At 33.4% G+C, this 23,821-nt stretch overlaps 1 protein-coding gene across 3 annotated transcripts in view; it reads right to left on the bottom strand.

Annotated features, from left to right (window-relative positions):
- LOC100573370 (follistatin-A) overlaps positions 1-23,821 on the bottom strand; it is a 122,383-nt gene that overhangs the window by 24,107 nt on the left and 74,455 nt on the right. For all 3 annotated transcript variants that reach the window (XM_008187832.3, XM_003246488.4, XM_016806886.2), the window contains exons 3-5: positions 10,473-10,667; positions 8,522-8,749; positions 8,135-8,359 (exon numbers count right to left, since the gene is read on the bottom strand). In XM_008187832.3, coding sequence (XP_008186054.1) covers positions 8,135-8,359; positions 8,522-8,749; positions 10,473-10,667 — 648 coding nt within the window. The remainder of the gene's footprint in view (positions 1-8,134; positions 8,360-8,521; positions 8,750-10,472; positions 10,668-23,821) is intronic.

The raw sequence follows: 23,821 nt of genomic DNA, 5'->3' as shown, positions 1-23,821 counted from the left end.
TAACAACGTAGTACGAGCGTTATCCGCACGCGGAAAGACCTGAACGAGTAGTCGCCGTCGCCATCGCCGTCATAAGTCGTATTTTAATGCATTGCGTTGATATTATTATACACCTATAGTGTATAAAATATGATAATTAGGTAATTATATTATTATAATAACGACAGTAATGATCAGCGGACTACGTCTCCCCGCCGGACGAGTCGGCGGGGCGCGCGATTGTACGCCATTAAAATTTCGACGGTTCCTTCCATCAATTTAGCGGCGCCGTCAAAACGTCGTGGGTCAGCGTTTTTAGTTTTTGCGCGTCTCGTAGTCGCCCGCCGCCGCTGTAGCCTAACCTATGCTTACATGTTATTATTATTATTATATTATACACCCACCGCTGCCGCACTACTTCTTGTCCGCCTACGCCTCCGCCGCGCACCGGTTATGGTAATACGCGTCGGGGATGTATGATGATGATAATGATGATAATAATAATAAAAATAGTAATAATAATAATAATAATATAATACGATGATATTATGATGTTATTATTATTTAGCAAGTCGTCGCGCACACGCTGCGGCGGCGGTGGCGGACGGCGTTAAATTTAACTCTTGGATGGCGGTCAACTGCAGCGGCGGCTATTACGAGTCATTACCCGTACATATATAATAGTAATAGTAATATGCAGTAGGTACTATAAATCATAATAACGATAATAACAATAATAATAATAAATAGCTCCGGTATTGCGCTACGTTGCATAGTCCGAAGTAAATCTCACCACTTGAATTGTTCCCGTCCCTACGCCCATACATCGACACTTAAAAATATTCTATTTTTATACATATTATTGCCAGATTTGTCGAAAATCAACGCTACTGCGATACACGCGTGAGTTAAATTTTATAACCAGCTGCTGTGTCCTGGGTGGGTTGTCGGAAGGGAAGGAGGAGGGTTTGAAAGTACAATCACACATTCCCATAACGTGGCATATTTTAACTTTTCAATAACACGAGAGTTAATTGTGAAAAATAATTAATAGGTATACTAATATTATGTTTTTACTTAAATAATACGTCTTTAAAAATCGGGTTGTCGGTTTGGTAACATGATTTAATTTTAATGTATCGCACATTTTAAACCAAATTTAGTGCATTCAAATTGAAAACACGTATTTGGTGATAACTGATAATACTTATTAGTTACTACTTAGCGATTTGCGAATAAAACTGATTAGAAAATATATCGACCGTCAGTTATTATAGCTATTATAGCATTAATAGGGTAAAAAAAAAACCTTTCACGCATTTATGTTAAGTTCTATACGCAGCACTCATTGGTTTTTTAATTTATAAATTATTACTAACTAGCTAATTTTCATTGATCATCTTGAATCTTAAAATACTTGTGCAAGCACCACTTTAAAATACAAATTTTGGAAGATGCTATCTTAGTACATACTTAAACGGTGGTACGAAGGTACCGTGAAAATTGCAAGCCTCAAGCTATCATTATTTAGGATCTACGTTGATCAGTCAGTGAGTCAGTCTGGACACGTTCAATTATATTAAATTATAGACTTCCCCCCCCGGCATGACCCGTGAGACACGCTTGTGATTATGGGAGCAGTGTATTTTTAGGTTGCCTGTGGATTTCAGACCCTGCGAAGTGCGTACGTAATTTCGAATGATTTATTAACACGTTTATATCATTATGTGCATATGTAGGTTCCCGGGACAACGGTTGAAAAATCAGCCTAGGGAATACCATTTTCATTAAGTTATATTATAGTTTTGACCACGGACTAAGATATAATGGACTGGAAACGAAATGATCGGCGGCGCTCGAGGGACGGTCACCAAAATGTTCCTCACACTGCGAACACAATGTTTCAGCGCTACAGGTTGTTTTATTTGGCTTCACATTTTGTATCTTAGTCCGTATTTTATTCATAAGAAGTTGTAAACTTTATGTCAACATTGCGACCCCCCGCACTTGCCTCTTTTATTTACATACATTCGTGGCCACAGATAAGCTGCTCGTTTCCAGTCCATTATCTTAGTCCGAGGTCTGACCAAATATATATATAATATAAATACGTACAGCCGTACAGGTCTAAAACTATATTTAATCATAACCAATAGCAAGTAGCAACACATTAATTAAACAAAGATATGTACTATTGATAAATACTAGTATTGTACTAGTATATGCATATTATAATATCTTAAACGAAACTGTTTTCACGACCTGTTAGATTCATGAAATCTAGCATATAAATTCTCCAAACTAAATACTCAAAATAGGTAGTGTCATCATTGGGTGGTTTCTTCCGTCATACTACTCATGTATTACATTAATTTATCAGATTTGCTTATTGTTTTTTGAACAGTTTGTAAATATTTTGTAAAAACAAAAAAATTATAATATACCAACGTCCGTCAATGGTTGATATAATAATATTTATACGAGACGCCAGACGTGTAAATAGTACCTATAGTCAGTTCACTTTAATTTTAAACTAACGGAGCTACACGTGTTCTGCTGAGCGTAGAATTTGCTATGTTACGCACTTGTAAGAATGAGACAACACATGCGGGCATCACGTCCTCTTAAGATGATGTCAGCGCACTATTTGTTTTCTCTCTCTAGCCTACGCGCAACATAGACAAAACGCATGAACGCAGGATCATTTTTTCCATGTTTTTTTGTAATCTTAAAGTAAAATCATCCATTACAAAAAGATAGAGAATAATATTTTTGAGGAAATAACATTTCGATTTTATAGTTCATTGTTATTTGACTTTTTATTCGACTTTCAAAATAAACAAAAAAATGTTGTGAATTTAAATTATGTTTGAATTGTTTTGAGACAATATTTACACAAATCGATAAGTCATTCCTTCAAAAATATTATTCTCTATCTTTTTGTTATGAGTGGTTTTACTCTAAGATTACTTAAAAAATAAGTAAATTCGTTTTGTCTATGTATTGCGTGTGGGCCAGATAGAGAAAACAAATGGTGCGCTAACATCCTCTCAATAGCATATCACGGGAGCGTTTATGTTACTTTGTATTAAATTTAAAAAAAAATGCTGCAATATTAAACGATTTAATTGCCACGGTATAATTAAACGCGTTATTATATCTCAATATCTGTCAACGCATTCCAATATAACATTATTATTATGTAGGTACAACGATTTTCATCACGTATTAACAGTCCTGTAAAGAATACTTTTAAAAAGTACTTGAGTAAATACTCAAATACATTTTTTTTTCAAGTATTTAAAATACTACTCAAATACTTTTCAAATACTTTTGGTTTTTAAAGTGGGTTTCTAATTATCGTAATATAAACATATTATACAAGATTTTCAACGAAGAAATTTTAGTTCAAGAGCGTTCAAGAAGTTACATGTGCTGCAGTAGGTATACAAGCAATACGTATCGGACTCAAACTTCGATACGAACCGGTACGTAACTATTCCATACCGATGTGTATCAAATTTTTCTTCTTGAAAATCTTCATAGGTAGTAGGTTATCTAATAGTTTAAAGGGAATATTGTTATTCAATAACTATTTTTAGAAATTTGGTTTTTACAAACCATCGGGCTTCGGCAAACACAGAAATACAGAATATTAAATAAAACTATTATTCTATTATTGTAGTTGACAATAATATTTTTCCAACCAATTATTTCGAATAAAAATAAAATGTTCGAAATAAAAAACCAAAGTATTGAATACCAAAAAGTATTTAATACAAAAAAAAGTATTTAAAATACTATTAAAAATACTTCATGCTGAAAGTATTTAAAAAGTTATTCAATACTTAAAAAAGTATTTGAATACTTTTGCTCAAATACTTTTACTTAAATACTTTACATGACTGCGTATTAATTATTACAGAACGCTTGAATTTTAAAAGTTGATGAGTGAGCAAACTTTTTCGAAATTATATTTTTACTATCAACTATTATACATAGCATTAGGTTGCAGCAGTATAGAATGATTAAAACCTATATTATGTACATTCCACATTTTCCGGACACTGATCGTTTAAAGTGAGAACATGATTTTTTGTTTCCGCTATAACTATATTATGAGGTTGTACCTACTTAACAACGTTCACTTGATACATTTTCTTCGACTATACGGGCAGTATATTAATTTAAGTAACAATAAATTACTAAACTATATAATGTCTATAAGGAAGTGACCTAATGTTGTATTACAATTCAAAATTTATTTCAAACTATGCCGACAATATTATGTTGACATCCTATCGTCTAGTTATATTATATTATATAGGTAGGCATAACACAACAACTAATTATTGTGATTGTCTGTGAATCGTTCATTTTGACGAATAATATTTTTAAGCCACGGCCATCCCATATTTTATAAAATAAATGTGATGTCTCCAAACGAACGTCTGTGTTTAAAATTACTAATAGGAGATGAAATCACGTACCTATTATAAATAACAACCAAAAATTACCAAAATTATCGTATTAAATATTAATCGTTAAATCATAATAATATTGTTATCGTTGCATGATGACAATAATAATATAGTTGGCGGAAACGAATTATTTAATAGGGCCAGACGACAGGTCATGTGTATATTATATTATACAGATATAACTAGTAAACTATACAACTCGTATAATATTACTGATTTCACCTACACACAGGACTATTTTCGGCTAAAAAAACTAGAAACGGATGTCGGAGTAAAACATGACATTGCGGCGATATGATCTACAGAAAACTTTTAAAAAAACTCTGTCATAAAACATGTACCTAAAGATAATATTTGGTCTTGGATGCTTAAGTCGACGGGCAACAATAATATTATATAGTAACATTGTATACTAATGTGTACTTACTATAAAATATAAATGTATAATAGCATCGTTTGTTGTAAGCTTTATATTTTCTATATAATAATAGGATCGTTGTTTTTAATTTACTATTTCGTCTCGAACGCCAAAGTAAATTGACTAAAATTTAACATTGTCGAATAAGAATATAACAACTTAACAACATGTCATTATCTTAGAATCGTATAGAGAAAATATATAATATTATGTTATATCCTAATCCTTTCTAATCCTTAGTTATAAATAATTCTCTAAGTGCAAACGTGCATGAATAGTATATTAGTATTCCTGTACATTGTGCATATTATTTTAAAGGTGTACTGCGTCATTCGAAATTAATATTCGCGTTGTGATAACCCGAGTATTCGATTAAAACTGTTATTTAATTATTATAAAATATATTGAATATTATTTATTATGACTGCAATAGGGTGACTATAAAGTTTGGAGAATTTCATAAATATTTAGTGATTAAAATGCTTAAAATCGCATTTGAAGGACCCACGCTAGTAGAGTTGTTATTGTTACGTGTTATAAGTTATATAGAATCTAAGCATTAAAGTGTTGTTTTCTTTTAAGGGAAAACAGCACATTTCAGAACAGTTCAAAGACATAAAAGGTTGTAGCAGCACTTCAATACAGATTAGAAAGGTGATTTTTCAAGTATTCTGTATTCCCATATGATAGCTTTCTAAGGAAATCATAAACATTTTATAAAATAATGCTTATGGTAGCAAGTAGCACATGAAATTGTTTTTCAAGACGATCGCCTTGCTTTTATGAACTAACATTTCACTTGTGTATATATATATTTTTTGACGAAACAATATGATGTCAATAATATACGTTGCAGTAAATTTATTAGGGCAGATGCGCATACACCCGAAGTTCGAGTATAATGATAAAATATTTTATTTTATTATAATTTGTAATTGTATAGACACTACGATCGACGGTAAAACGATGGTTGGTGGCCACGACGACGTCCGTTATAAAGTCAAATAACGTCGTATAATATAATATACATCGCCGTCGTCCAAGCCAGTGAGCCTATAATCTTATATACATAAGATATATATATACATTTTAAATGTAATGCACTCAAAAACTACCAAACAGATTTTGATAAGATTATGCTCTATGTGTGGAATTTGGTCCAACTTAAAATACTGGATAGTTGTTATCTGGATAATTAGCCTTAATTTTTTTTATTGAACATTTAAGAAACGATTTTGAGATTTACGATTGAAATTTTTGTCTATAAATGGTTGCTATATTTATTACAGTTTATAGTGTTATTATAATTAATTGTTGTAATTGATTTCTTAAAGTATATAAAGTTGGAATTTTTAACGGGCAACGCGGAGTGCACGGAGTTAGCTAGTTACGTACATATATAGTACAAATACGCACTTAAATATCAACTCGTCGAAGAAATTAATTTATTACACAACGTCGACGACTGCCGAAAACGAAAAAAAACAGTGTCGCGTAATATTATAATACACGTCACACACGACGACGCGTATAAGCGATGGTCTGCGAAAAAACAGGTGGCGGCGACGACAGCGGTGGTTGGGCAATAGGCGGCGGGGTTGTGTTTATTATAATAATACTTAAGCGATATTAAATATACCTACACACTTTCACACCCATATGTGTGTGTGTGTATTATATTAAACGGGCAAGTTTTGATGGGTAGTAAACGCTACGGACGAAGACGTCGGCGGTGGCGGTGTGCAGCGCGCGAGTTTTGTTGCTGCACCGGAGCGTCTAGACGGCTTAATGAAACCGACTGGTATAATACAGTGTTGTGTTGTGCACACATATAATAATAATAATAATAATAATAATAATATCACAGCCGCCGCCGCAGCAGCACTATAAAAACGTCCATATAAAACGCGTACATAGTCTGCTGCCGCCGCCGCAATAACAATAATAAAGTATATGCTATACATATATACATAATATAATAATAATAATAATAATAATATAATATGGTACGGCCCGAGGAAGAGAAGCTGCGCGGCAAAACGTAATTATTATTAGCGTGCCCGTGAATGTACATATACGAGTGTGATTCGGTAATAATTCCGAGCCGATACTAAAATTTCGTATTTTTTTCATTCTTTCGCTTTAGTGCGGTGTGTATTATACACCGCGCGCGTTATATTATTATACCTGCCCAATGTCTACCTGCTGCTAATATACGCCATTTGTCCCGAATGTGCAGTACCTATATATGACTATGTACATAATATGTCTACATGTATACCTACTACGGGGCGCGGCATACCTATATACATATATATATGTACCAAAGTATGAACATTTATAATATATCTCCCGTCGGCGAGCTTGTGATACTAATATTATGAATTATGATACGACCGAATTCTCACGATATTGTAATAATAATAATATTATGATCTGTGCGTGTTGTACCTGTGCATATTACTGCAGTCGTGTAATAAGCATACGACCACGTCGTAATTATTATATTATTATCTATTATTACACTCTGCGGAGTGCGGACCGTCATCATCGTTTACGACTCGGAGATTGGCGACGATAGACCCTATTATATATATAATACCTTATGTATATGTATATTTATCGTCGCGAACAGTAAAAGAAAAAAAAAACACAACTCCCCAGTATTAATATACGGTATAGACATTATATTATGGTCTCCGCCGGCGGCGTCGGGTGTGTTCGAACACTAAAATGTATATAACATAATAATACGTCGTATACCCATGTATAGGTAAGTTACGTCTTATTTGTCGACGACCAGACGCTAACGGTTCGTATTTTAAGCTATTTGCAGTCGGCGACGACCTGCGTGTACGCCATAGCCGTATATACACATCGTTTTTGACCGAGGTAAAATAATATTATAATCGGGCTACGACGGACAAGGTTTATTCACCGGCGTCTATAATATTATTATATAGAGCCGAAACCAAATTGAAAACAAACAGTTCGCAAACCCTAAACATGTCGGGAATGAATGGAATAAAATCTGAGATTACCGCGGACTACCAAAGTCCATAGGACCATAATGTTACGAAATGATCGGCGGACGTTGGAATACCAAGACCTGCTACAGGATACAGTCCCAGCTGCAGCAGGTTTTGTAATGAAACATTTTGACGATAATCGAGTATCTTAATATTCCCTAATTATTATCTACAACTCGATACGTTTTATTTATATTATTATAATATGACTTCGTTTTGGTACTCACTCTTGCAAAGACCCTTGTACGCTATCGGTATGGCCTTGCCCATCCGGCAAGCGGCTTCGCGCAGATGACACGCGCTCTGGTACGTCCTGCCGTCTGATCCACACACCAGCCTGGACGGCGACATTCCCGGAGGACAGAAAGTTGCACACTTAACGCAGTGTGGCATCAGGTTCTGGTCCTGTAGACAGTATTTGCCTCCTGGGCAGGTGACTTTATTGCATGAACCTGTACAAAAGTAATTACGGTTTTTTTTTTTTTTTAATTAAACCCATATACCGCAGATATTTTACTCGCAAAATAAACAACTATTATAATATTATAGTCTTCGCACATGCATCATAAAATAAACGTAGGTACCTGTATTTTATTTTTGTACCGAGTACTTACTCTGACACATGCCGTGGTAGTCGACCACCAACGATTGGTCTCTGGTACGACACGATCTCTTTTTCAGTCGGCAGTGCGATTTGTATGAAACGCCGTCCGTACCGCACACCGGACCCTTGACCGTGAATCCGTCACGTTGCTTGCAGTTGGGTGAACAGACGCACTTTGGCGAGCCGGATCGCATAACGCACTTCTTGCCAGTAACACATTCCACGTCCGTGCACGATCCTGCGCATAGTGTACACGTGGAGTGAGTATTAAATTTAAATCACAATAATGAATAAAGACGACCAATTGGCTTCCAATTAGGAAAAATGAATTTCCATACTAGCTAATACACCGTGATTTAAATACTAAAGTTGTAGTGAGAATAAGGAGGGGGTAAGTTAGATGTACGATTTAAAGTGAGTTGGCGGACGGAGTATCGAGGAACCATGGTTATATTTTTGCTCATAATATTATATAGTGTAATGGAAAAATATCTAGTAGCAACAGTAGCGCAACTAGGGCTAACATGTTGGGGGAGTTGTAGCCCCAATCTTATATTACATAAAAAGTACCACTGAGTAGGAGGGGGGGCCGTCGCCGCCACGACCCTTATATATATTCAGTATTCACTTGAGAATATAAAAAAAATTATGCAAAAAAAAAAAATATTTATTTACTCAAGTTTCATATTTCTCAATAATAACATACTGGCTGCAGTATATTACAGTTCAGTGCATATACTATACAATTATGCACACTATCCTTACGCCAATGTACTGACATACATATTTCCCTTAAAAACAAATACAGACATATGATGCTAACGATATTATAAACTTTAAATAAAAACTAAATAGGTAATTACATATTTTCCCCTAAAAGATAAGCGAACTACAGTTTAATTTTAAAAGGTTTATATTTTAGGGAACAATTAAATAATTTACTTTGGGAGGGGCTAAGCTTTCCCCTAGCCCCCTCCTACCTAGTTGCGCTTATGAGTAACATGTTACATTTTGTTATGAACTTAATTTAATTTAATTTTTTTTTTTATTGTTGATTTGCGTTTATATAGCAATAAACAAGCGTTACGAAAATCGGTCTCACAAAAATTGGTAAGAAAAAAAGTGGTATCCACCCCAAAAACATTGTTAAAATATAACGAAATGTCTACTTAAAGGGTAATAGACAATAGAAATGAGTGTAATACGAACAATAACTATTCAATTTATTCTAACTTGTAGGTACTTATAATATCTACTGGCTACTATTATATTATGATATGACATTTAAAAAAAATTCCGATAAAACGAAAGTCACACATTACAAAAAAAAATGTTTTTGCTGTTGTAGGGGTTATGAACTGCAGTGGTAGGGGTAAGGTTGGTACGGTAGGTTTGTTTTTACGATTGTTATGGTTGTTACGGTATGTAGCAAACACGTGTATGTGTGGCAAGGTTTTTAACTATTATGAACCCGGGTGGTCACCCATCCGGGAGCTAGTAGCTTTTGGCTGTTACTTACTCCCAGTCTTATTCCGCGACTGGTAGCAGCCAAAGCACTACGCCAAACCACAACAATTTTTAATAAATTAATAATGATCAATACATCACCACTACTGCACATTACTACTTATACTAAAATACACTGATATCCGGGTGAATTGCAATAATAATACTAAACAGTTGATGTTCAAATAATAATTTTAAATAACGTTAAAAAAATTAAATGTACTTATTAAAAAATGCAGTAAAATGTTTTATTTGATTTTTAATACAGTACCTATTATATTCAATATTTAACCTACAGTGCCCAAATCTAAATGGGCACTGTATACAATGCCCGACCAATGTTAACTTATTCCAACTTTGCCCTCGAAAAACTTTACATGTGCACAATGCCTAATTTCCTACTATGCCCGTAACATACATATAATATAATAATTCGACCTTTAGCCATAAATTACCTTTGCACTTTGCGCACGGTACTCCGTCGCCCAAGACGCGCCAGAAAAACAGTGCCCCAGGGTCCAAGTCAGTCGAGCTCCAGGACGTGGAAACGGAACTACCACCCAACTTGCAGCACTGTTCTTTCGACAGGCGTTCAGCCAACAAGTCCTTGCATAGGCCATTTTTACCCATCGATCCCCAGCACATGCCACCTGCAAAAACAGAATAATGAAACTTTATAATATTGAACCACTCGAAAACAACAATTTTTCAATTTAATTTTGTATCACGACATAAACATAGCCTCCATAGAATACTTGTCGTCACATAAAAAATACCCACTTTGACTCATAACCAAATATAAGTGTAATTTTAGAATTAAGTCTCGCTGTCATGCATGTAATTATAATATTATAATATTTATTTTTACTTTTAATTATATTTAACTTTGTATAACACTAAATTATTAATGCATCAAAAACTGCTGTCTGGCATTATAAATGAATACATTAAATAATATTCATGTGTGTGTGTGTGTGTGTGTGTGTGTGTGTGTGTGTGTGTGTAGTGTAGTGTGTAACCTGCAGAAATTAATAATAATATACAGAATATTATATCAGTGGCGCCGAACTACACAAAAAGTGAGTGGCCACGCGGACTACGGCGTCGGTTCCGACGCGTACCGTCGCCGTTTCGAATCTCGACCACAGGCGGCTCCTCTCTCTGTGTAGGCAACTATATAGAAACCTAAGGGTGCCCAATTTTCAAAACTAAAAACACACGTGTTTACCAAACCTACAGTACCCTCCCCCACAGTTGAAAAACCACCCAATGGCCTAAGTTACCGCGAATTAATCAATAATAAACAAAAAATCGGTAATTTAATGACACACTCTAGAAAAAAAAATTGTATTACATTTCAGGATAAATGCCTACGAAATAATATTGGTAAACGGTGTTAGTTATTTTTATTTTAACATACAATCATAAAATAAGTACCTACTATTATTGTATAGTCATAACTATAATATTGATAACTTTACATTTTTTTTCAGAGTTACTTTACGTGTACCAAATTAGTTATTACATTATACTATATTATTTCAGACCAGATTGTGCACCGATCTCGAGTCTCCGAAACCATGACATCGGTTATGCGGCTACAAACGATATATCACCGTTGCTGAAGCGGCCGTACGAAATCCAAATAAACGGCGCCAAATACGGTGGCCGGAAGTGACGGCTTGAACTATTTTTTCTTGACTCAAATAGTGAATTTATCGGTTGCAGTTAGTGGTTAAATAATGGCTGGTTAACCATTAAAATTATTCAAACTGCCTTTTCCCACCATAGGACACCGCCAACCATTAATATCTTTGTGAATCACGTGATTCAAATATACCTCTTTCCAGCCGCCACTGGCGATAGATACCGTCAAGTGAGCGAATGGACAAGCGTGTTATACCTAAGTATATAGTCTTTCATAGCCTGCAGAAAGCGTGACTTCTCGTTTGCAGCATCGTTTGAAATTCCAATCGACCTTTAGGGTATCTTTAGGGTACATTTTTCTATTACTGTCGAAAACTCGAAATGATTTTCGGCACTAAAAGCTCCGAAAACTGGTGCAGGATGCATCACTGTTGTCTGTTGTACCAGGGGGTGGACACTTTTGGGTGGCAGGCCGATAACAGAAAATCATTCGCCATTTTATTTGAGGTGGTTTTATCAGTTTTAATTCAAGATAAGAAACATATTCCAAACAACATTACAGTTTACAAATCACTAATCAGTCTAATCGCTACTTAAAATTGATAAAAACTACCTCAATTAAAATGGCGGTTGATTTTTTGTTTGGCCCTATCTTACTGTATAATTTGTTATCAGTGTCCATTCTGATTATTCTATTCTGTGGTTGTACCTACATTGTTGTACGGTCAACTTGATTAGGTATTTACAAATTTCCAAGCACAATTAAGTTTTTTCGTTACATTATTATTATAATATTATATTAATATAATAAACAAGATTTAAAAATGAAAACAATTAATTTCCAAACTTTTTTTGATAGAAACGGAAATCGTACCTTTATGTTTTTAGAGAAAAAGGACCGTGGCGGATAGAGTCAATATTATTTTTGTGGAATCGGGAACACCCTATACATTTTTTTGGCCCTATCAATAGAACTTAAAAGACGATACAATTTTTTTATTGGCTACAGTTAAACACATCCTTTAATTACACACTGTAAGCATCTCTTATACACACAACTTTTCCGAAAATTCTAAGTGTGTGTGGTCGGGGTTGATATTATATGACACGGAAAAGGTTTGACCACATTCACTGCGAACGCTGTGAAAATTCTAACGGCGGCGGTGGCGGAGGCGAGGCGAGGTAACCACGGTATATTCTTCAGACTCCAAAGAAACCTCTTTCGTGTTTCATGTCGTGTAGTGCTTTTACCGTCGTGTCGTGTTTTTTCGTCATGTCATGGTATTTGTTGGTAATCATGGTAATAATTAAGTATAATGATTTTTTTTTTAATATTACGACTGATTTCAGACAATTTCGTGTATTGGTTTTCAGAGTATAATATTTACAATTCAGATTTTACTATTTCAGTTTATTAGATATTATTTATTTTCATAATTAATTCTACTGAACCATTTGGTACGTACCTATAGGATAAAAAGTGTGATTCGACGAATCAAAACGTTTGTATACGATGATTGATTTAACTCAGAATAAAATCGTAATTATTAATACTGACATTCGTAAGTAATCAAAAAATTTATTCGCTGATTTTCGTAAATCCAAATGTAATAAATGATGATACTCACCATACACAATGTACGGGGATGAATACCAACCTTTTTTTTAAAAAAAACTTTATTCCTTAAAATTGGGTTACCTAACAAAATTGATAGATGATTTACCGCCATGATTATAACTTTGAGTATAAAATCAGAATGACAAAAAACACGATATTATGTATTTATATTTTATACTAAGACGCTTGCCACTCGCCTAGAGTCACCTCTCACCCAATGTGTATCCGTAGTACCCTCTTACACTTTGCCACTCACCTCTCACCAATGTACACGTGGCCTAAGAACAACGTACGAAACACGAATGAGGTGTGCAGGTGCCCCGTCGATGGTATTATTATTGCGGTGACCGGCCCGAGTGCAGCGCGGTCGTCGTATTTATACCACGGTCCGCGACAAAGCTAAAGCCTAATTCACAGCTACGTCGTCTGTCGTGTCGTGCGAAGGCGTGGTAACTTACTGTTACGACTGATAACCATATCGGTTTAAAACTTGAGCTGTACTCAGTTCTTGGTATACTCAGTTGCGACTTGGTTATTACATAATACCAAAAAAGTAACATCTGATCACAATAAGATTTGATCGACACGAAGTAGCTGTGACTGCCAGTCGCCAACCGTATTCGGTGCACAGACATGAGACATGAATGTGTCATGACATAATTATTTGTATACACCGCAAGAAATTTGTTGATAGACGTGCAGGTATTGGACGGGAAGGGTGATTACTAACTATACAATGGATTAGTATAAAATCAATTTTTATCGGACTTCTATTTATGCGGTTCGAAACCCGGCACTTCTCTTTGGGCAGTCACGGTGTCTGGAGAGAGAGAAGTCGCCATCCCGCACCCGGGCATGGCAGATACCTACGGGTGCCCACTAGAAAATTCAGCGAAACTAACAAACACACGTGTTTAAACCTACAGTACCCCTGCCCCCCCCCCCCCACTCACGGTTAAAAACCACCCAATGGCCTAAGTTTCTACGGATTAAGTAATAATAATAATAAAAAAAAATTCATTGATACATTTTTTATGTTAATATTCAAATAAAAAATATTTTTTTTCACATCAATTGGCAAAGAGTTGAAATTGACAGAACCCATAAATAATTAATAAACTTTTGACCAAAATTTCACATGTATTAATATAATATATCACTTAAATATTACATAATCTATCTTCCCCGATTGGCTTGTCATTCTGTTTGATAAAGATAAAGCTAGACTTTTTGCATATAAACATAAAAGCGGGTTTTTTGTAGAACAACATTCAAAATGTAGATAATGTCCTATGATAAGCTCATAAAGCAATAAATATATTTGAGATTGTATGGATAATTAATGATGGTAGGTGGGTGCCGTCTGGTACGTTCCTAGTATGTCCCCCGTAAAAAACATTAATTTTTCCACCTAATATTATATTATTGAGGTAGGTACTTCAGTACTTGTACTATAGTGCAATACAGCGCAGCTGGCGCATGGAATCCTCATATTATATCATATGATATATATACTACCGTTGTACCAATCTTTATATATATAATTTTACTGTACGTGTGTTGTGACTGAACTCCTAAACGGTTGGACCGATTTGAATGAATTTTTTGTATGCGTTTGGGTCATGCCCCGGATTTTTTAGATTTACAAATCATCCTACTAGGTCCAACCAGGGGATGTGCTCAAATAGGGATTTAGAGATTTATGGTGGAAATTTTTGTTTATAAATGGTTGCCATGGCTTTTAAAACTATTATAATAATAATTATTGGTTTCCGTGAAATCAGTATATTCATTCAATGCATTTAATTTTTTTGTACGCTGTGTTTTGATATTATATGTATCGCAATTATTACGTAAATATTGAGCGTATTATACTCACATATAAGTTACGTGCATAAAACAATGCCACGTCTTCGTGGACGAGGAGGAAAATATTGGTCGACAGACTCGGCATTCACAATTAGTCCAACCGTTTAGGAGGAGTTCACTGACATACGTGGTACCTATAACTTTGATACTTTAGAGTTAAATTATAAAGTTACGTACAAACAGCACGGGGTCCGCGATCTACCGCAAGTAGATTGCCTACTTGATAATATACTGCTGCGAATCAGAATTTTTATTCCAGGCCACAGAAAAGTTAAGATAAATGTTGAACACCATACACCGAATATTAAATAACGAAATGGACAAAGTTTGAGTCATACAGAGTTGGTACATTTAATGGGAAACAAGGTGCACGGGATCAGCTAGTAGATTATAAATATCTAGTAAGAATGTTGCTCAACCATTCATTACAGAAATGCATAATATTATTCTAAAACTATAGAGTATGATTTAAAAAATATTATAATATAATATTTTTGTTTCATATTATAATATCACGTTTTGGTTTTTCGACGTGTATGATAAAATCCGCGAGACCTCGGTGTACAAATTTGAGGTACACCGGGTGGTGCACTGACCCTGTACACGCATTATACTGTTAAGTATGAGGTATACAGCAGATTATTATAATATAGCTATATTGAAACTCGTAAAAAAAAAACCGCCTGTGCGTACAGATCGCTTTAAAACAAACGATTAGGGAACAATATTATAATAATATTATGCGTTACGGTCTTATCGATCGCGGTATTGTCTACGGGTTTATTTAAAATATATTATCACAATGAATTTTACGGTAATAATATTATATTAACGGGCTGTATAAATATGCGTATCGATACAAACGGTTTAATATAATATATTGTGTTATAACATATGATGTTAATGATAACAATATTATGTGTGTGTACGTTATTGAACTTTGTACACTATTATTATATTATTGTTGACCGTGTAAAGTAAAAAAAAAACTATTGTTTATTTATTTTAAATCGTTTGCATTATGTCTGTTGTGCCGCGTCATTAACGTAATATCATTATAAATATTTCTGTTCTGTTTAAAAACAAACATTATACTATACAATATTTGTTGTAGGTATAGGAACAGCTTATAGGTATAACAAATACATGGTAGACACAAGCGGATATAACATGTATCTGGTTTTATTAACTAATTAATATTTTTCATATTAGATACAATTTACGATCAGTGGGATCGCGTCATCGTGGTTAAATAATAATATGTTAATCTGATGTGAGCACACATTTTATATTTTATATTTTTGTTTAATCCTCAGTGTGTTGTACAAAAGTTTTATTGTTTTATTGGCTAAAGAACTACAAAGTTAGGACATCAGTTTATAATAACAAAACAATTACGTGCCTGTTCGCACTCTGTAACATGCTCTATACTCTGAGGAAATTCATGTAAATTTACACATTCCCATCGGTAGATATTGTCCGCCCCAAAACGAAATCGTTAACGCCGCTGTTTAGACACGATGACCCGGTCGATGTAAAAAATGAATGTAATTAATTATATTAAAATATAAAATTATTTTTTTATTTTGAATGCACACAACAAACATGAGGATGGATATTATGATAATTAAGATGGCTATATAGAATGCAGACCGACATAGAGTAGTAAAAGTATATTATATAGACAATTATTAATAGTTAATAGTATACTGGAAAGAAAAATTAACAAAAATCAAAATGTAAACAGCGTTTGAGTTATGAGTTTACCAAGAACATTTCTCGGAATAATAGTTTTCTTATTTTATAGCTTGCGGATGAAACCTAATGAAGCAGCTTATTCTGGCTTTAGGCCGTGTTCTGTGGTCATACATATTTTGTAATTATTGACTAACTCGTAAATAAAACGTATAAACTGCGTTTCTCTGTTTCCCATGATTATAATATATGAATGCGTATGTACTTAACTATTGTAACTCTAATCTGCCGTAACGCCGTGGAATAATAATTTTAAATACAATTGTTTCAATGTTATAGAATCTAAAAGGTTTTTTGTTACTCAATAGTTTTTGTTTAAACCGTTTTTTTATTTTGAAAATCTGACTTTTGTACTCTTTTATTCTGTGTTATATTTTACTCTTATCTAAAAATGTTCAAATGCTACTGCAGAAGTATTCAAAATAGGTATAGGCCTTAGCTTACAACTGATATATTATCACATGATATGTTTAATGTTCGATCTTTACATTAAAGGTTAGAGATGCTACACAATATGTTATTGTCGACCTTAATAATTTACTACCATAATATTATGAATGGTTAGGTGCGCTGCAGCACAAACGCTGCTAAAAACAAACACATTCCCTTCGCCGTGATTATTGGAATTTAAAATCTAAATAAGATACACAAATATAATATAATACCTATAAAGATCTAGCAATCTGAGTTTAAAAAAAATATACCGTTACAGGAGACGGTGGTCGATGTTTCATTCAGATAAAATTGTGAATTTAATTTTTCATTTAATTTAACATATTATTATTACCTACTCGAAGATTCCATTATAGATTCCATTTATTATTATAATACATCATGCGAGTGTATGCCGAGTACCTATGTATATTTTGTTAACGCGAGTTTGTCCGTACATTCATCATTATTCATTTTTGCGTAACGATTACAATGTACGTGTACCGTCAACGTCCCACAATACAATAATATTATCCGTATACAATCCAACAGTTAATGTAATCATAATATTATGTGGAAGTTAAAAAATTACTAAAAATAAATCATATTATGGTACTGTCATATGTGTAGTAAGTACACGAAACGTGATACCGATGCTCACCAATCAATCGCAATATAATAATGATAATATAATATAATATACATATTATCAAACCACGTTAGTATAATGATAACACACACACGCATATTATTATATATTATACATAATATACATTATAGGTACCTAAATATACCACGAAGGTTTGACATTGTACGTACTTTTGCAAACTTTTTGTCTTAATTATATTTTATAGCCTCGATTTTCAAATGTATATAGTGTATATACCAGTACACACACTTTTTAATGCTTTCACAATAAAAGAGTAGCCAAAAATCTTGGTGCCATTATAGGGAATCTGTCGGGTGACGTTCTCAAAAAGATCGAGAACCACAGTTGTATAGAACGCGCAGTAACTACGCATCAAAATAATTATTATATTACATACTTATATGTTTATAATATTATCAGACAAAAAAATAAAAAATAAATATTTAAACCTAAGTATATTGGAATATTAATTATTATGGCGCAGATGATAGATACCTTCCCTAACGATAATATTGTTAATTTTATCAGGACCAGGAACGAAAGTTTACGAAACGAGGTGACGAGACAAGACGGCGAGACGGAGGTGATTATGATAATATGATGCTCATCCGCGATAGTTCGCTCTTTCGTACACGGATATATAGAAATAAATATTATATTAAATATTTTAATAATATTCTGTTAAAATGCGAATATGATCAAAACGATCCAACATATAATATGCACCGGTGCATTGCGAATAACCGGTTCCGGGCGGTCCGGGCGGTGTTATATTATTTTTGTCTTTCGGTTATATTGTAGTTATATAATAATAATAATATGCGTGTAAGTAGCGACAGACAGACCCGACGGAAAACATAAAGTCAAATCGGATACCCTGACACGTACCGATAGTACGCGCCGATGAACACGCCGTATGTACTATGTATATACACACGTTCGTTTGTACAATGTACGAGACCCCCAAAAACTGTTTGACATCTCGTCGCCGTATTCAATATTATTATAATTTTTTTCCTTTCCAAAACTTGTATTACAAGTTAAAATAATAATGACAATGAATTAAAGCGAGATAAATTATAGAATATTTAAAATGGTTTCTTCAAAAACGATAAATTGCTTGTAACAGAAAACTAATTCACTCGAAGACGGCGACCACTCTACACGAATTTTCATTACACGCATCATATGCATTAAATATTTTGTATACATACGCCTATAATAACTTGATGTTATGCCTAGGTATACATGCGATAAACAGTCTAACAGAGTGCTCGCTGTGTGTTTTCCAAATCGATTGACTACCTACTGTTTTTTTTTTTTTACAATAGGTATATATGGTTAGGATTATCATCACTGACTATAATTTATAATTAATATAATAATAATTACTAAAACTCGTAGTATTTTTCGATGTACCTACAAACTCTGAACAAATAAAAATGATCAATATCATGTTTAATCTGGGTAGCCGCGATTTACGTAAACGATTTTAAAGTTTCGACATCATGAGTGTTCAAATGGCTGGCAAGTCTATTGCTGATGTGACCTCGGGGGAGGGATCCAGGTAGATAATTTGTCCCGGTATAATTGATATGGTATACGAGGACGAACACATATTATAGTGACACCCTGCAGTATAATTGCATTTTACGTATCTTGGTATCTACATATAGGTACGCGTACGCATATACAATAACAATTTTTAATAATACGTATTATAATTAAGCGTGCGTGGTTGTCGGAATAGAAAAATAAATGTGGTAACTCATTACACCCGTATTGTATAACGTTATATATTATATTATGTTATAATTATATACGTCTGTGTTGATGTCTGGACGATAAGTATACAAACTGTAATCGTATTATTGGTATATAATATGACGTGTATTGTGCATGATGCACCGCAGGAAGATCGGAAATGTATTATTTTATCGAGTTTGAAAACTTATTTCATTACAACAACCGTTATTTTATTCGCAGTTTCATATAATATTATTGTATAAGGCATTATAATATTACGTACGAATGTATCAGGTGTATAATAATTTAGTATGTCATTATGGTTTTGTGCGAAGAAATTAATTATAGCGATTACTAATTGTGTTATCATAACGCGTATAATAATACAATAATAATATGAAAATGCTGGATATTTTCACTCTTATAAATGATAATATGATAAACAAATAAGTAAATGTACAAACTATGCCAATATTATAATATTATGATAGTTGTGGAATAAATCGTATTATATTATATACGAGCTCTCAGAACATATTAATATATTTCTAACTTGGCATTGTAAATTGAAACAAAAACAAAACTAACAAAACTTTCGAGTTTGTGACATAGGACCATAATATGTCCATATTCATTGTATTTTTTAAGAAAAAACAAAATGAAACTAATCTGAGTTTAAGTAAAAAACCTAAGCACAATATGATATTATTACAGCATTTTGTTAAATGGATCTAAAGTTCACAATTAAATTAAAACATACGTTATACATATAATAATCTCAAAATTAATTTTATATTATTAGTATTTAGAAAAAAACTAAAAAACGCCGTGCCTGCATAGTTGAAATATAATAGCAATAATAATAAACAATAATTATATAAATGTCCTATTTCTTCGAGTGACATTGTCTTTGTAGTAAATAATTATTGTTTTAAAAGCGTTTAAATATTTTTATTTACTGAACCGGGACACATTCACAAACAGCATTACTAAAAAATCTAGTCTAAATATACTATACCTATATGGCTATACCTACACGAATCGGAGTTGTAGGCGCGCAATAGACGACATACACGCGAACCGATTGTTAGGCGGGAATAATAATGATAATAATATATACCTATGCTCATTACCTATGTGGCTACGTATATAATATAAGAGCTTCGAGCACACCTGCAGTTCTGCATTTATTTACACGATATATAGGTATATTAAGATACACGTAAATACATATTAGTGTGCGAGTTCCTAACGGGATGTAATAATATTATAACCACGCTGTAACCCGCGGTAGTAAGCACGATGACGACGACGCAGCCCGTTACCAAGATAACGATCAAGTTCGATACAGTGGTAGGTACCTACCTACCTATAGTATTATTATATAATAGCTTTTTCGCTATCAGATAAAAGTCTGAGCTACCTCCAAACGGCATGTCGTATTATAATATCGTATTATACAGCGCGCAACGTAAAGATATTATAATGGTGTAAGGAGACACAGAGAAATAATATAAATAATATATTTAATATTCAGTGTTACCAGAGTACCAGACTTCCCGCATTTGGGGCGGGGATTATCCCACTTTTGAAATCGGTGATCCCCTTTTCAAATATTTTGTCATGCATTCACGAAAATTCAATATTATGATGTTTTATTTGATTGTTATGTAAAAGTATTTTTTTTACTACGTAAGATTTAGTGATAAACAGTAAACCATTGAAATCTAGCGACCCATATGATCGTCATTAAATCATTAATTATTATTATATTATTATATTATAACTACATACCTACTATAAGTAGTATTCAAATTACAAATGTTATTTTACTTTTTTTAAATATTAATTTTGCATAAAAATAAAATTAACAGGCGTACTAATTAAGTAGTACCTAACTGTTTTATATAGCTTAATATTAATCCAACAGGTATCGGTAATTATCAAAAGTTTTTAAAAGTATTCCCTTTTTTGATGGGAACATGATGGCCAAATCATATTATATCTATATATAAATATACGAAAAAAATATACGAACCAATTATTCTTTTTCCTCCCCAATAAATTCACTGATGTCTATTGCAAATTCAGTTAACTTAGATTTGTTTTTTTGTAATATAAATAGTATTAAATCAGCATTTAAGGTTTGATTATTTAAAATGTATTTTTTGTTTTGTTTCAATGTTTTTAATTGTTCACTGTTAATTCAGTCTAAATGTAATTATATTTAATATATTGTAAACTATTACTTATACTATATCTAGGTTTAAATAATATGTAATCACTAAACTAAATATTCAGCATATGTTTTGTTATACTGTACACTATATATTAATATTGTAAATGGATTTATTCCGTAAATAAATAAATAAAAATAAAAATAAATAAAAAATATATATAATGTGTGTGTGTGTGTGTGTGTGTGTCCCCATATTACCATGGCTACCATTTATATATTATTTTGAGATTTCCGATGGAATATTTTGTACCTATATAAATGGTTGTCATTGTGATACGTAAAACATACTATTAATATAGAGTTGGCAATTTTAATGGGCAACGAAGTGAACGGGATCAGATATTTTTATATACATAGATAGATTATACCTCTGAACAAAAGATAGGCTAATTTAAAAAGGGAGAGGACCAAAGACCATCCAAAGTATCGATACTTTACTATTGTCGGTAGTATCGGAACGTCCCTATGTTCAGACTCTTCAGTAGATTACCTAGGTATGTGCTACATATGATAGCAAGGACAGCAAAGACATAAAATGTGGTACTTCATTGCAGACTCGTATGCAATATGTGTATGAATTTTCAATTTAAATTTTTACTATTTGTTTATAAATGGTTGCCATGGGTTTTAAAGCTATTATAATAATAATTATTGGTTGCCGGGATACGAAGTACACGGGATCAGCTAGTAATATAATAATAATATATATTCGATATCCCGCAGAGATATAACCATATTATGGCCTATGGGTACCTATTATGAGCTTTGTTCTAAGTATACTTGATGATTCACCAAGGATATGTAGGTACAGTGTAAACCTTCCAATTTTTCATTCATAAGCATTTATACAAATTCTGATTTTGGAATTTTTAATTAAAAGTACGTTTGAAGACTTTTCCTACTTGGCTTTTTAGACCATTTAAGAAATATTCTGCGTCGTTATAAACTTATTTTTTTTTCAAAAGAGCTCCATTTATTGTTAATGTAAATTGTTTAATCAGGCTATGGTTATGTGTATAAATCGAAATTCAAACGATTATTTTCTGAGTTATTAAACATTATGCGTGTCTTAATATTAAAACTGAAGTATTTGAAAATATTACCTTTAAATTTTAAAACGTGCGATAAAAACAAAGAAAAAAAAACACAGAATAAACGCATTATTAATCAATGATAAAAGAAGGTGAGCACATTCTCGGTGAATCACGGTGTACATAGCTTTTAAAGTTAACCGTTGTGCAATATGTAGTAAACCGCGAGCGAACAAACGCCTTGTTAAATGATAAAATCTGGTGGCATAATATTATTCTATTATTCTCGGTGATTCGCCCTGACCCAGTCCGTAGTTGCAGTTAGCCGTTAGGTATTTTTTGTAGACCGCGAGCACATTATTTCCGTAGTAGTAGTTGTTGTTGTGATGATAATATTAGGTTGCTGCCTTCCGGCGGTGGCGTGGAAACTTAAACATCTGTACATGAGGAAGCGGCGACGGCGGTTTTAATAGACGTCGCTCGTGGCACTTGCTAGGTCACGGCGGGCACCCCGCGCCGGCTGGTGGGACGCGAACTGCAGCTCGAAAAGCGCAGAGTTGCATAATATTATTATTACCCGAGTACGATATAACAACTGGGACGAATGCAGCAGTAATTGCACAATAAATACAGTGAACACACACACACCAAAACACTGCCATTTAACCGAATAAATATACGCTCCAATATTATTGTGTGCAGCGTATATTGTGCATGTCGTTGTAATTTAGGTACGTACACATGCACAGAACACGACGCACGTGACAATAGTAATAAACTAAATATGATGATATTGCCCTCCGCACTCGTGCCCCATG

This window comes from Acyrthosiphon pisum, chromosome A1, assembly GCF_005508785.2.
Source record: "Acyrthosiphon pisum isolate AL4f chromosome A1, pea_aphid_22Mar2018_4r6ur, whole genome shotgun sequence".
Lineage (NCBI taxonomy): Eukaryota > Metazoa > Arthropoda > Insecta > Hemiptera > Aphididae > Acyrthosiphon > Acyrthosiphon pisum.
This window is presented reverse-complemented; position numbering and strand designations above follow the sequence as displayed.